Genomic DNA, 16,649 nt, shown 5'->3' on the forward strand with positions numbered 1-16,649 from the left:
TTCATAGACAGACTGTTCTACAGACAATCTTGCTGATTATGACAGAATGAAAGTCTCCAGTCTTCTGCAGCAGAATTAATAACAATATAAATATTGCTGTACTTATGTATCAGTACACATAATCTGGTACAAGAAATGCCACTAAATAATTTTTTACTGAGAGTCCTTATTTCTCTGGGGAGCAGAAACCTAGTCTGAGACACTTCAGGGTCATTTCAGTCCCCTTTACCCTGGGATTGTATTGAGGGTCTGTGCTTCTTGCAAGGAAGGAAGGCTGTGTGGATTGCAGAGGCTGAGACAGGCCCGAGGACTCTTTCTTTGGGCACTGTAATTTCTCCAGGCTGACATCTACCGGGACTTCAGTCTACCAGATTACTGTGGGTGGGCTACGCGCTTGCCATCTGTTGTGGATTGAATTGTGTCCCTCCAAAATATGTGTCAACTTGGCTAGGCCGTGATTCCCAGTACTGTGTGATTGTTCACCATTTTGTCATGTGATGTGATTTTCCTATGTGTTGTAAATCTTACCCTTATGATGTTAATAAGGCAGAATTAGAGGCAGTTACGTTAATGAGGCAAGACTCAATCTACAAGATTAGGTTTTAAGTCAATCTCTTTAAGAGAGAAGGGAGCAGAAACATAGGGGGACCTCATACCACCAAGAAACAAGAGCCAGGAGAATAGTGAGTCCTTTGGACCCGGGACGACTGCACTGAGAAGCTCCTAGTCCAGGCGAAGATTGATGACAAGGAACTTTTATAGCCAACAGACAGAAAAAGAATTCCCCTGGAGACTTATAGCCTCCTAGACTGTGAAAGAATAAATTTCTCTTTGTTAAAGCCATGCGCTTGTGGTACTTCTGTTATAGCAGCACTAGATGACCAACACACCATCTTTGATAGAGATATATGCTTACACAAACACAGAATGTACTCCTAAGCACAGTTTATTAGGTCATAAATTATGTTCTAAGATCAAGTAAAAAAGAGACTAGAAATAGATAACTCACTGCAAACCAATCAACTCTAAGATATACTGTGCTCTGACTAGGTCAAGAAGATAGGTAAGTGCAATGACGCACAAGATCACAGGCATATGTAAGAATGACCCTTTGTATGTATTGTTTTTTAGAGGTCCATGATTTTTATTATGATGGCGCAGTGATTAATAGCCCAAGCTGCTAACCAAAAGGTTGGCAGTTTGAATCCACGAGCTGCTCCTTGGAAACCCTAACGGGCAGTTCTACTCTGTCCTGTAGGTCCTCTATGAGTTGGAATAGACTCGATGGCAATGTTCTTTTTTTTTTTGAGTGGTGCAAATGGTTAAGCATTCAACTACTAGCGGAAGGGTTGGTGGTTTGAATCCACCCAGAGATGCCTTAGAAGATAGGCCTGACAATCTGCTTCCAAAGGTTCACAGCCTTGAAAACCCTGTGGAGCAGTTCTACTCTGCACACATGGGATTGCCATGAGTCAGAATCAACTCTATGTCAATTAAGAATGACAAAGCTGTATTTTTAAACTAAGGGAAACATGATGAAAAAGTGGATGCAGTAGGAAGCATGTCAGAGTAAAATAAAGTATAAAGGCCAAAGAATGGAGGAAAACTCTAAGAGAATTAGTAGATATATCAGAGGCATAATTACATTTACATTTGAGTGTTATCAGCTGTAGCTTGGGGTAAAACATGAGTGGTGTTTTCTGGCCATTTATGTTATTGCCCAAATTCAGGTTTCTGCACCTTAAGTATAAAAGTTTACCACACAGTGAATCACGCGGTTATGTTTCTCTGGCCTCGTTTCTTTGCACGCATTGCTTCACACTTTCATATCCCAGTATGAAAACAGTTAAAAGAGGAAAAAAGACAGAAGCCTAAATCCCTTCCTTTTAATAGTGAGAATAAATGCATCCACAATGCAAAAGGCTCTGCAGACAGAGCACTTTGAGGTTAAATGTTCTGCAATTTTGCTGAGCTGAAAAGGCATTCCTTTCCCTTGGTTTTAAAAGTTGTTCAACAATCACATCTCGATAGCAAGGGAGCATGAGCAAAGCAGCGCCTGATAAACACACAAAGCTGTTTTTCCTCATTACATTGGATGACAAGTGAAATCATACAGCTTCACATCCAATCAGTGGAAAAACAACGATCTGGAAAACAGTATGTGCAAATATTTTTCCTGCAAAGCTAAAGATTCAAGGCAACGTATCTGGAATGTGTTTCTCCCTGTAGGCTCCCTCCGTTCCATGAAACATCTGTCTCAATTTCCGCTCTTCCTGGAGCCTCCTTTTCGTCTCCCTGCAAACCCATTCCTTCTTAATCTACCTCATTCTGACCCCACAGATGGGAACCGTATGTTTCTCTGTTTAAAGAGCTAGACCCATGATTCTCACCAGAGGTTTCGGGCCAAGCTTCCTAATATCCTCACGTATGGCTTCTGAGTGCACCAAAAACGGTGTGATCTGTTTTTGATTTGATTTCATGGTTTTATCTTTGATTCTTCTCAGCAAAATCTGTAAAATGAAGCACAGAGTTGTGAATTAGGTATGTTTTGGACAAGCAAATGAATTTTTCTTTTTTTTAAAGTGTACTCCAATAAGGACCTGTTGAGCGTCTATTGTGCCACAGCTTGTAGGTACGAAGATAAAAGACGCAACTCAGAGTTTACCATCAAATTGGTCTAGACAGTCAGGAAATGGTTGGAACTAAAACAATACAGTGTAAGAAGGCTTGAAATAGAGAGATGTAGAATGCCCCAGAAACACAGAAGGTACAAATGAGAAAAGCAAACTCACAAAAGAAATTGTAGTGTTTTTTGAGAGAGAGTTTTGATTCGTGAAACAATTTACTCAAATCTGTCAAAAGCATCATTGAATAATAGATGTATCTTTAAAATGTTATGATTAACTAAAACATCTTGAAGATGTTGTTGGTGTTAGGTGCCGTCGAGTCAGTTCTGACTCATTGCAACTCTGTGCACAACAGAATAAAACACTGCCTGGTCCTGCACCACCATCACAATTGTTGTTATGCTTGAGCCTGTTGTTGCAGCCACCAAGTCAGTCCATCTCATTGAGAGTCTTCCTCTTTTTCACTGACCCTCTACTTTACCAGGCATGATGTCATTCTCCAGGAACTGGTTCCCCTTGATGACACATTCAAAGTATGTGAGATGAAGTCTCACCATCCTTGCTTCTAAGGAACATTCTGGCCCAATTATGTACCCATTTTATATATGAAAGTAATAACTTGTGTATCATTTTGGCAATAAATAATTACAAAGTGATTTAGGTATTCTTTGCTTTTTAAATGAATGCAAGTGAAGAAGGGTGGAGAGGAGCAAGAGGCTACAGAGTTGTAGTTAAGGGAGAACCTGGGATTTGGGGGACGACATGAGGACGGCTCCAAAGGGTAGTCTCTGTATGTGGCCACCCCAGTTGATTTCGGGAAGACTTCCTGCCCAAGCCTACAAGGTCTTAAGGGAGATAGACATTTACTAAGTAATGCAAAGAAATTGACATTGAGACAAGGGAAGGGAGCTGAGAGTTAGGTGTTGTTCTAAACTCAAACGGTGTTCTTAGAAGCAACAACTCATTACTTAGAAGACGAAAGTAAGAAGGAAAAAAGCAAGTGTAATTTAAAATATGAGCTCTGAAAAAATTGTTGAGTGTTTTCTCAAACTTATAAAAGCCTCCTACTCTCTAAGCTGTCTAAAATGTCAATTTTAAGATACCAAATATTTTGTTGGTAATATTTGGCATTCAAAACAATACTGAAAATATGTGAGAAATGGCAGATGATAATCAAATTACGTAGTTGTTATTTTTTCATATATCGTAGTTTAGTAAAAATGACACTTTTCAGTAAAATGCCATTGGAGGAAGTATAAATGGGAAGGGTCAAAACATTTGAATCTAAGAAACCTAGGATTAAAAGGATTGGAAAATAAGCATCAATTTCTTACCAGTTATTATTATTATCTTTAAGGAGAATATGTTAGGGTTGGTTGGAGAAGGGAACTTTCACATTTTATTTTGAGTACTTCTGTGGTAATTTGAATCTTTCACAACCATAATGCATTTTTGCAATGCTATGTATTCGGAAAACAATAAAGGCGTTTTTCCAAATCTATGACATAAAAAGACACAGGACATTAAAAGGAGCAAAAAGACAAAAAAAAAAAAAAAAAAAAGGCATTGGAAAAGATTGCTAAGGCTTGAGAAGGCAGAAGTAATTAAAAACAATAACATAACAAGAACCATATGCGCCCTATCTGGCAAGCAGGCCATAGTGAGTTGAACTTCAGAACAGGAGTGCCCTCTTGTGGCCATTGTGGGTACATTTTAAATTTGTGTCACTGCCCCAGTTGGTGATGAAAAGGTTGCCTGATGAAACTGTGCTTCTCTCTCAGATTGAAATAGGGACTGTGATGCCGTCTGGGAACAGAGAGCTCCTGACTCCGCCGCCATTGCCTGAAGAGGAGGAGGGTGAAGAGAAAGAGGAAGAGTCCACCCCCAGGCTGATCGATGGCTCTTCCCCACAGGAGCCGGAATTCACTGGTGTTTTGGGCCCCGACACCAATGAAGGTTGGGTACATCAAAGCTGAATTGTAATTCAGTCCACTTAGCCATCCCTCAAAACTGCCAACCTCCAACTCCCAAGAGAACCTGCATGACACAAGGAAAATTTTGGAAGAAACTAGGTTTGAAGCAGGGGATACACATGCATTTTTTTATTCCAATATAAATTGGTTTTAACAATTCTGCTTTGGTTTTATTCAAATTATCAAAAAAAAAAAAAAAAAACTAAAGATTTTTGAAGAAAATATGTCTCTGGCATGCTTATTCAAAACCTTTTTGTGAAATGTATTCCTGGAAAACCAAATCAGAGTCTATGCCTCTGAGATCAGACCAAAGCAGTTCAAAGTGAAGATAAAGATGACGATTGTGATGATACAAATAATAATATTTTACATTGGCTGACTGCTTACTATCTGTGGGCCATAATACTCAGCACTTCACAAGATTACCTCATTTGGCTATTACAATCTCCTTATAAAGGAGTTAGTAATACTCTTTTCATTATCACCAAGGAAACTGTAGCTCAAAGAGCTGTCAGAGATCATATAGATATTAGTTTCACAAACTGGGTTTGAAGCCAGCCCCTTCTGATCCTTCTCTGTGTTATGTGATAGGCAACGGGCATCTTACTCAGTCCCAGGAAGCCGCAGAGAGAGGCAAAGACAGGAAAGCATTCCGTAACTTCCGGCTCCATTTTAAATGGCCCGAAAATTGATCTAAATTAGAGCCGTTTAGTTCGTGAGAAGGAATTCCTGGTGCTGGATGTGATTCTATGATTTACTATATTTCTTTCTAGAATTTGTCAGTGTCAGCCTTGAGGATACTCAGGCGGACTTACACCAGGATGAATTTACACACTGCAGAGAGGTGCCTTGAGGGGATGTAAAAAAATGAGCAGGGTTTCCGCTGCAAATGTTTTGTTAGTATCGAGTGTCTCTATACTCTAAATTCTGAAGATACAGAGATGATTTTAAAATGGCCACTGTTCTCAAGGATCTTTATGTCTAGTACAGGGAGTCTGACATGTAAACAAATATAGAGGCAATAATGTATTACAGGTATTATGGAAAGTCTGTACAGAACATACGGGAAGAAAAAAAGCAAGGGAAGAGCAAGATAACATAGGGCAAGACTAAGAGCACCCTTAACTGAAAGGTTGGCAGTTTAAACCCATCCAGCAGTGCCTCAGGAAAAAGGCCTGGTGATCTGCTTCTTAAAGATTACAGCCAAGAGAACTCTATAGAGCTCAGTTCTACTCTGTAAGACATAGGGTCGTCAGAATTGACTGGACAGCAGTGGGTTTGGTTTTGGTGTTTTGAACTAAGGGCAAGGGCACAGGAATCAAAACTGAGAGTCTCTTGGAGGAACCAAACCATCCGTATCAATCCCTTCCACTTGCCGCACATACAGCCTAGCGCAAGACATTTAATCTTTTTATGCCTCATCTAAAGAAATGGAATAATATAATAATAAAACCTACATCATAGATTTGTTGTGAGGATTAAATGAATGAATGCCGTGCCTGGCCCATAAAAAAACATAGCAAATCATAATTATCATCAATATTCTATTAATGGAAAAGTTCATTCATTTTAACTGCACACTAACTCTGAATAGTTCCAATAACTCTATGTCCTAGGTACTGTTTTCTCCATTTTATAGACAGAAAAACTGACTGCAACATCCTATAAAGTTTGTCCAGGATCACAGAGGTGGTACATAGTGGTGCTCAGATTTAAAGGTAGACCACTAAATCCTAAGACAGTATCTACTAGAAGGATAGACACACACAATATGATAAGGAAGTAATTATCTAACGGAAAACCTCCACAATAAGAAAACTAAAGATCCCAAGAACATTGTTTACTTTTACAGAATCTCAGATCCTTCAAGGATTGACTGATTTATTTTCTTTTTACCTTATCGAGAAACAACGGTGAAACATAACCCCCAATCTTTTAAATGAGATATATATTTTTTAAAGTTTTAGTTCAAATCATGGCTCAATAATGGCAGTTTTGAAATAATAAAAAAAAGCTAAGACTTTTTTTTCTTATTTGTGTCTCAAAAGTAATATGATGGTGAATAATGAAGTTAAAACTTCAATTCTCATGTTAATTTCCATATAAGAAGCACCTGCAGAAATTTCAAAATGAAATTTAAGTCTCATGAATTCATCAAAGTTAGGTACACTGGTAACATTCAGTACCTTAAAAATCAAAATACATTTCTATTAATAACACAGTTTTTTAAGAATATAGTCTTGAGTGAACAAACTAGAGTTAAATTACAACTGGTGTGAGTTTATAAAAATGACCCTAAGCAATTTTTGCTAAATTAATGAGGCTACGAATATGTAGAAGAATCAAATGCCTTACTTTTTAAAGTTTTATGGTAAGTGAGAAAGGTTAATTTATGACTGGGAGAAATTAGCAAGTATTAAATATTTTATAACTTCCCCTTAAAGAGCCTGGCATGCTCTTCCCTTCCGTCTTGCACAATTAACTCCTTCCCTTCCTGCAGATCTCGGCTCAATTATCACCTCCTCAGACAACCTTTCCATGGCTCCCAAAAAAAAAAAAAAAACTGGGTCAAATTCCTCTATTTTATGCTCATTTAGTTCTTATGACACTTATCACAGTCATAATTTTTATTTCCTTGTGTAATTGTTTAATTCACATCTATCTTAAATAGACATTGCCATCAAGTTGATTCCAACCCATAGTGACCCTGTAGGACACAGTAGAACTGCCCCATAGGGTTTCCAAGGAGCTGGTGGATTCGAACTGCTGATCTTCTAGTTAGCAGCCAAACTTTTAACCACTGGGCCACCATGGCTCCGTATCTTACATAGCAGGTTATGAAATACAGCAGTGTCTCTATGCTCACCACTGTTTAACCAGCTAGTCTGGTGCCAGTTACCTAGACATGATTAATGTATTGAGTAAATGAACGTTAATTAAAATTAGTTTTGCACTATCTTTCTCTTGCATCCGATTTTCTTTAAGTGGGATGTTTAAAAAGTGAGCCAAAAACCTAATTAAATATTACATGCAGTGTTTTAACTCCATAAAACTCATGATTTTAATATTCACATCTTGAAAACAGATTTTCTAATAAGTATAAAATTAGCAACAATACTGTAGCCACATCATAATGTAAAATACAATTTTAAAATATTACAAAGAATGTGCTCATTGTTGGGGCAGCTTTAATTGATACATTTGACTTAAATATTCCATTTACAGAAAACTATCTGAGACCATAGGCAATATACCACAAAGGTTTGTGTGAGAGTTTTATCTTATTTATCAAACATATCTAACCACATTCTTTCTTATAAACTGTTTTTGTTACTTACATGTAATTATCTGCCTCTACCTTTTAGACCTTCCCACCTGCCTTCTGTGTACTTGTATAAGTACCACCGTATACTGCGATGACCATGAACTTGATGCTATTCCGCCACTGCCCAAGAGCACTGCTTATTTCTATTCCCGCTTTAACAGGATTAAAAAGATCAACAAAAATGACTTTGCAAGCCTAAGTATGAATGACAATAATTAATATCCCTTTCTTCCTTACACACTTTCTGGAACTTTTTACAGTGTAAAATGTTAGTACTGAGAATGAAACTTAAATGCCAAATTTGGTTCAAGAATCTTTTTTTTTTTTTTTCTTATTTAGAAATTTGTTTGAATAATAAGAAAACATAACAAATAATTAAAAGGTTGTTACAAAACTAAGTGTAGTTGCTATTGCTTTTGATTTGACTATTTTCAACTAAGTAGAAATAATAAATAATTATATCTTTATGTGGCTAAATCTTATTATCACGTTCTGGCATTAAGAGTGAGTATAGCACAAAATATCAGTCATATAGTTGATAGGATTTGGCTTTCTTGAGCAAAGTTCAATTAAAGTGTAATTGCTTTATGATTGATGATGCACACCTAAATTCTAATTATACTTTTTGCCAACTAAAAAGAAGAATTTTGACTCTTTTATTTATTTTTCATAAAATATTTTATTTATTTGAAGATACCGTTAATGCCTATATCACTGACTATTAGAAAATACAACAATCTACCATCACTGAGAAAAATGTTTTAAAAAGTAAAATTCAGACAAAGTATATGAGAATATGGGGAAAATAGCAGCTGTTTAAATATAATGTGCCAATTTCTTTCGTAGAGTTACACTTTCTTATAATTATATACATACGAATACTATCTAGAGGAAGCAATGAATTTTTAATAAAGTAGTTTAAAAAATAATTACTTCATTAACTGTCCATTGCTAATTAAATTCATATTTATACTTGCTTTTACATGAGAAATTTTCTGTTGATATTTATTTTCAGGTGACCAAGTAGTATTCAAGAATACTTAAGTATTCCCTTCATTTTTCCTCCTAGATGACTTAAAAAGGATTGATCTGACATCAAATTTAATATCTGAGATTGATGAAGATGCATTCAGAAAGCTGCCTCAACTTCGAGAGCTTGTCCTGCGTGACAATAAAATAAGGCAGCTCCCAGAATTGCCAACCACTTTGACATTTATTGATGTTAGCAACAATAGACTTGGTAGAAAAGGGATAAAGCAAGAAGCATTTAAAGTAAGTTTTAAGTTTGGATATGAAAGAAGGACTTTCATTTCATTCCACTCACCGTCAATGAGCAGCCTTTTTATTTCTATAATTCACGTTGGTGAGATTTTTAACTTCTAAAATAAACCAGGTGGCCCTATTTTTTATGTTTGTTAAGAAATACTGTATCCTACTAAGTTCTGAGAGTAGTCAAGCCCCAAGAACAGAAAGCAGAGTTGGAATAAGAAGTAGGTGGCTACCAGGAGCACTCATCTATAAGAAGCACTTGAAAATAGTGTAAGCCAGAGAATTCATTTTTACCAAGAATTCTGCTTAGGGAAAGTATGTGGTTAAAAGGATAAGCCATTTGTACATGGTGTGGATAATGTCTTCAGGATAGAAGGCTCCTAAAGTAACTTGTAAGGAAGATAGCTATTAATCTTAAAGGATTTTGTTCTCTAAGTAGAGGAAGAAAGTATGCGGTCAGACTGACTTGCTTGAAACAACAGTATAGAGTCTGAAAACAGTTACCAGCAGGCTTTCTAACCCACTTATCTTCCATTCAAGCTGCCCCCTTAAGTACTTATTCAACAGACAGTTATAAAATACAATTTGAAGGAGTTGCACAGTATTCCCCCTGAGGCCACACGTCCTAATCTGGTTTGTTTGGAAAGGAAAAGAAAACTCAGGAAGGGGATGATATCCAGCAATTAAAAGGTTGGCTCCTGCATCTTTCCATGGCTGAGTCATCATGGGTGGAAGTGACAAGGACAAGACGGTAGTAGGCTCCCACCACATGGCTCTCACTGTTGTATTACCCACCATTACCATCAAAGTTATCATTTATGACAGTGTATTACACTTCATATGTTATCATAATTCTGGAGACGTTTATATTCGTATGTACCACAACAAGAAAAACCTGGCATATATTTCCAAATACATGTAGCACGTATTATGTGTGCCAGGCATTAATTGAAGCACTTCACATTTAGTAACTTTTTAATCCTTACAGTCACCTTTTGTGGTTGATATTAGTATTATCACCATTCTACTTATGAAAAAACGGAGACACAGAGAGATTAACTAACTTGCTCAGTGTCTCACATCAGTCAATGAGAAAGTCAGGGTTTGAACCCGTGTTTGTTCCAGAGCCATGCCCTTAAATCACTATACTATCTCAGTGTTTTGTTTTGCTGTCATTATTGTTTTGGTATTTTTTAAAGAAAAAACAAAAGAAGAGTCTCATTGTTGCTCCAGTGGGGTCATCTGAATTGCTAGATGACTTACTAGTTGTTTGTCCTTGAGTTCATTCATTCATTGCTAGGAGCCCTGAACCTTTAGGCTGCTGTTTAAAACCATCAGAATCAGGAACCTGCTTTCACCTTGTTTTTCTTGTCTATGTCGAGACTAGTAGCTTATATATTTCTTTCCTCATCTCAGCTCAGAATTTAAGTCTCTTTATCCAGCAACGCCTTCATGTGAAAAAACAGAGCTGTAGTATCTTCCTTTAAACCCAATTCTGACAAACCATAGTCTATAAAGTTCCTCTACAATTCCTAGCCCTGCTTAATCCCTGCGAGTTAAATCAGTTCTCATTTCTTCATACATATAAAATTGAAGAAAATTCTTGTGATGCCTCACAAAAATCTTCAAAATCCTACCCAAAAATGACTTCCATGGGAAGTAGCTGCCTTGCTTAAGCTGAAAAAGTTAGAGTGGACAAAGATTCTTCTAAAGATTGAGAAACAATTTTCATCTTCATGAAGAAATAGTTGCTAGCTATCAAGCATTCCAAAACTCATTTAAATTGTCTAGTTTTAGTAGCAGAGAGCATTAGTCTGCCTCAACTTTATGAAATAAGAACTGGCTGGGTACATATTACTTTACAAATAGTTGCGTGTGTAGGGAATAGAAAATACAACTGAGACATCAATAACTTCTACTGTGTCCCTATGTCTGGAATGTTCACAGGATATGTATGATCTCCATCATCTCTACCTTACGGATAACAACTTGGACCACATTCCTATGCCACTCCCAGAAAACTTAAGGGCCCTTCACCTCCAGGTAAGCTTTTACCAGTAAGATATGCTCCAGGGAACACTAATCAAACGAGAGGAGGTCTGGGACACAAACAATTGTTTATAATGGTGTTTTGACACACTATGACCTTTTTTCCTTCTTTTTCTTCTCCCACTTGTTCGTTCTCTCTCTCAATTTGAGTACAAGGTATCCTTGCATTCATGATTCTATCCACCCTGATCAATTTCTGACAATCATTGCTTTTATTTTCATTTTTTTGCCACATAATAATGTAATTATCTTGGAAAAAAAAAAAAAGAAATTCCACCTGCTGAAGAAATTTGTGAGGAATAGAATGGAAAAAAAAAGAGAGTAAGAAAAATCTAATTTAATTTCTAGTTTTTGGAAAAAAATATCAATTTCAGCTATTCATTTTAGGTTTGAAATAGTGAATTAAATTCAATCCTAGGACATTCCTATCTGCTGAGAAATGACAAACGCCCATCTCTCTGGATTAAGAAAACGTAATTTTTTTCTAAACCAACATATTTGAGAGTTTAGGTTATTTTAATTCTCATTGAACTACATCTTATTTTTGAAGTTATGAGTAAAAACACATTTTCAAAAATCTTGATCCAATATGTTTTATTTTTCATCAAAGTGATTAAAAATATGTTCAGCTGAAACAAACATTTTTGGTTGTTAAAATAGATGAATATAAATTATTTTTCATTTCATATGTAACTATTGGCCTACAGCTGTAACGAACTTTTTGCAATTTCCTCTGTTCTGTGGTATAAATCTGTAGAGAAGATATCCATTATAAGCTCAAATGAAAAAATATCACAATGGAATATTAAATTTGTTTAGCAAAAAAAGTGCAAATCATTACAAGAAGTGATATTACTATATAATAGGTCTCGGATTCTTGTGTTTTTCTCTGTAGAGTCTATAAATGTGTACCTCTGTGCATTTTCTTTTCTTCCTATGAATATTTATTCTTCTGTATCTTTTGGTGTCTTTTTGTGTATATCTATTTATGAGTCTTGGATAACTGTCTTTTTTTGTGAGTTTCTCTGAATACATTCATTTCAGAAGTGATGCCCTGTACTTCCCAGCCCTCATTCTGTTTCTGGATGCCTTTCTTTTGGTCTTTCTGTTTCTGGGGCCAAATTTCTGTGAGTATGTGTATTTCTTGCCTTGTTTGTGACTGGTTGGAGGGTTTTCAAAGGAATCCTCAAAGAAATTTTGTAACATGTGTTCCAATTATGAATTAAATTTCATTACTGTTTTCTGTGAAGATGCTGACCCTAAAAAGTAAACATGTCTCCCTCAAATTGTGTATTTTTAATGTTCATATATATATTTTTTAAATCCCCTCCTCTGATTTGTTTGAAAAATGTTTTTCAACATTTGTATACCAACAATGTATAGCAATTAAGAATGAGGGTGCTGCAGAAGCAGATCTCCTGGGCTTAAATTCCTGTTCCAACACTATCTAATGACTGGACAAATTTTGAAACCTATCCCACATCTAAGTTTCTCGTCTGTAACAAATGGATCGTCTGTTTCTTACGATGATTGGGAAGATTAAATAAAATAAAAATTTATAAAGCGGATAATTCAATTTCTGATTCATGATAAGCGCTTAAATATGAGGCACAATTATTATAAACTATGTGCACCTATTGACCATCAAAGGGAATGGTCAAACAAAAAGGCACCAAATCTGTATTATTCTTCTTCCTCATTAATATCTTCCTTGTGTCTTACTTGAGTTCCATTTCCCCTTTCTACTTATAGCTAGAGTTTTAAAAGGAATTTAGAGAGTAACCAGCTCATCCTCTTCATGCTTACAAGGAAAGGTCAAATGACTTCCTTAAGACCATGTAGAAAAACATTCAAGCCTTTATCTAGGTACGTTTGCTTTGCCAACATCCAAGCTAATGAAGCTTATATCTAGACAATCCTTGTTCATCTTTCAAGAGCCATGTATTTTTACATGTATGAGGCCTTTCTAAATCTGCACTCCCCCCCCAAAAAAAAAAGATCACGTCTGCCTTGTATTATTATTGTACCTGACAAATTTCCACCATGAAACATGTCTTGCTGTATTTCAACTATTTGTTTAAAGAGCTTGTCTCAACTAGTCTGTAAGCTATTAGAGTGCAGAACCCATATATTATTACTCATTGCACTTTCACAGCTGCCAAATGGGAAAACTGGGCAAAGAATATAATAGACTAATCCTAGAACCTCCTGTTTTTGCAAATTTTACAATCTTTTACACTCCTGCAGCTGTTCTTGGCTCCTGTCTGTTGTAAAAGACAACCGCATAAATAAATCATTAAAAAATTACTTTGACAGCCCTGGGGCAAGGGCTAGAATACAGGAGGGGACAGGAAAGCTGGTAGTAGGGAACCTAAGGTTGAGAAGGGAGAGTGTTGACATGTTGTGGGGTAGTTAACCAAAGTCATAAAACAATATGTGTACTAACTGTTTAATGAGAAACTAGTTTGGTCTGTAAACCTTCATCTAAAGTACAATAAAAATAAAACAAAAAAATTAGGCTGACAGGCTGATAAAAATATGTAATCATGGGGCACTAACAGTCCAAAGAAGCCCTGGTGGAGTAGCGGTTAAGAGCTATGGCTGATAACCAAAAGGTTGGCAGTTCAAATCCACTAGGTGCTGTCTGGAAACACTATGACACAGTTATACTCTACCCTATACAGTTATGAGCCAGAATCAAATTGATGGAAATGGGTTTGGGTTTTTGTTTTTTTTTCAATAGTACAAAGGAGGGAGAAGGTAAAGGAGGTATATTGGACCAAAGTTTTTGTACTCCATTGAATTAAGTTACCACTAATCCTGGTAGTACAATGGTTAAGCTCTCAGCTCCAAACCAAAAGTTCTGAGGTTTTAACCCACCAGTGGCTTCTTGGGAGAAAAGACCTGGTGATTTGCTCCCATGAAGATTACAGCCTAGGCAACCCTAGGGGGCAGCTCTACTTTGTCATCTGTGATCACTATGAGTTGGAACTGACTTGAAGGCACACAACAATTGCCTAGCAATCACTAAGAAAACAATAAATTCATAACATCCAGTTACAATGGAATTAAATTAGAAATCAACAACAAAGACAATTTGAGAAATTCACAAATATGTGGAAGCTAAGCCACACTCTCCTTAATAATTAAAGGGTCAAAGAAGAAATCATAAGGGAAATTATAAAATAGTCTGACACAAATAAAAACAAAAAACATAACACACCAAAATGTATGGGATGAAACAAAAGAAGCAGCTTTGAGGGAAATTAACAGCTTTAAATACCTATATCAAAAAACAAAACAAAGAAACAAAAAAAACCTCTCAACTCTATAACCTAATCTTCCACCTTAAGAAACAAGTAAAAGAAGAGCAAACTAAATCCAAAGCAAGCAAAAAGGTAGGAAATAATAAAAATTAAATGAAAGATAAATTATCTGTCTTGATATTTGCACTCTAACTCCCTCATTTCACTTCCACCACATGACCTGTTTTTTTTCTATTCCTTCAGCATTCCATGCTATTTTCCCAGAACCTTGGACTTGCTCTTCTCTGCCTGGGATGTTCTTTCCTTGGCTCTTTGGCTCTTTCCATGCCTATGTTTTCTTGTTTCTCAGCTCAATGGCTTGCTATTTCTTAAGATAAGTTTTTGCAGTTACTATCATTTCTTCATACCACTCATCACTTTGGGAAATAACCTTTCTTATCTTAAAGTTTTTTTTTTTTTTCACCTTCTACCTTATATTTCCCCAACTGAAGTATCAGCTCCCTAAGGGACGAGCATGCTTATTTTGTTAACTAATTTATTCCCATTGCTTAAAAGTGTTTGACAAATAATAATCACTTAATATGCATTTTTGAATACAAGAAGGAACAAAATAATAAAAACGGGTGTTAAGCAAAATGGATTAGGTAATTAGTCAGCATTACAGACATATTATATCTTGTTTTATACTTTATTTTCATCTTTTCTAGAACAACAACATTCTGGAGATGCATGAAGATACCTTCTGCAATGTTAAAAATTTGACTTATATTCGTAAGGCACTGGAGGACATTCGATTGGATGGAAACCCTATCAATCTCAGCAAAACTCCTCAAGCCTATATGTGTCTACCTCGTTTGCCAATTGGAAGTCTTGTCTAATTTCAAATAATGCTTAGAATGATCATGCCTACTATAACAAAATGATTCTTACTACTTTAAAAAACAAAACTCATCATGATATTTTTAAATTGTGTTCTGAAAAAAGGTTATGATTATGTAAAATACAACTAAGCATTTTATGATATGTTGACTATTTAGTAATCTAAGAAAATACCAGATAAATTAAAAATATACCTAGAAGTTGACCCAAACGGGCAAAACTAAATGATAAAACAATTGTACAGGTATAATTAAGAAATCACATGTAACTTGCATGTCCTAGGGAATCCCTATCCCATGTAATTTTAAACTAAATATATCAGAGATAAAAACTGAAAAATGAACACTTTAGGTACTTTTCCAAGGTGTAGATGTTTTTTATCCAACATTTCTATTCCTCTTTTTTTTCACTAAAGCATGTTCTTTTTTTTTTTTTCTTAATTCATGAACGAGCATGAGGAAAAGAATAAAAGGATTTGAAAATTACAATGGCCTTGTTGGGAAAGTATTCATTATGCTCACAATATGCAAACAACCATATCCAACAATACACATAACCTTCCATTTTTGAATAACATCTCCTCATCTTAAAGATCTGTCAATTCATTTTATATCTTTGCTAAGCTGACTAGTTACTTGGTGTATTTCTGTGTCGGTGGAGAAAAAAATATAGAAGATGATATGGTAGTTATGCTAGGGAAGAAGCTAAGGAATACCTTCTAAGGAGAGTTGGTCCTTTTAAAATATCCGATCATGCTATAGGCACCTGGTTAAAAATTGAAAGGTGACAGAGTATGGAATGCAAAGTGAGTTTCCGTCCAGCTCCAGACCCCAAGATCCCCTGACTAGATCGATGATTTCTTTTATATCTTCAGGAAACTTTTCATGAGAAACAAAAATGTGCGCATACTTAATTTCCCCTTTTCATACAAAAATGTAAGTGCATGTGCCCCATGCCTGTACCTGTTACCACTGTGCATGTATCTATACACGTAAGTACAGAATTTTTAAACACAAAAGATAAGTGCTACTCTCAGCCATGCTTGTTTCACTTAAAAATATTTCTTGATAATCTTTCCATATCAGCATATACATCTCTACTGATTTGGAAAACCACATATCCGTATATTTTATGGATGTCACACATTCCTTTTTTTATATTTACACTGAGACTGCAACGAAGAGTCTTGCATGAACATGAATACCTTTGTCGTACCACTGAGAGCATATTTATGGATAAACTCCTAAAAGTGAAACTCATA

At 35.9% G+C, this 16,649-nt stretch overlaps 1 protein-coding gene across 1 annotated transcript in view; it reads left to right on the forward strand.

Annotated features, from left to right (window-relative positions):
• The window catches only part of EPYC (epiphycan), a 30,895-nt gene extending 15,325 nt beyond the window's left edge, over positions 1-15,570 (forward strand). The window contains exons 2-6 of the mRNA XM_023559545.2: positions 4,409-4,583; positions 7,966-8,124; positions 8,995-9,197; positions 11,142-11,237; positions 15,217-15,570. Of these exons, the coding sequence (XP_023415313.1) occupies positions 4,409-4,583; positions 7,966-8,124; positions 8,995-9,197; positions 11,142-11,237; positions 15,217-15,387 (804 nt within the window). The 3' untranslated portion in view covers positions 15,388-15,570. The remainder of the gene's footprint in view (positions 1-4,408; positions 4,584-7,965; positions 8,125-8,994; positions 9,198-11,141; positions 11,238-15,216) is intronic.
• The last annotated feature ends 1,079 nt before the right edge of the window (positions 15,571-16,649 follow it).

The sequence above is a fragment of the Loxodonta africana genome, chromosome 4, assembly GCF_030014295.1.
Source record: "Loxodonta africana isolate mLoxAfr1 chromosome 4, mLoxAfr1.hap2, whole genome shotgun sequence".
Taxonomy (NCBI): Eukaryota; Metazoa; Chordata; class Mammalia; order Proboscidea; family Elephantidae; genus Loxodonta; species Loxodonta africana.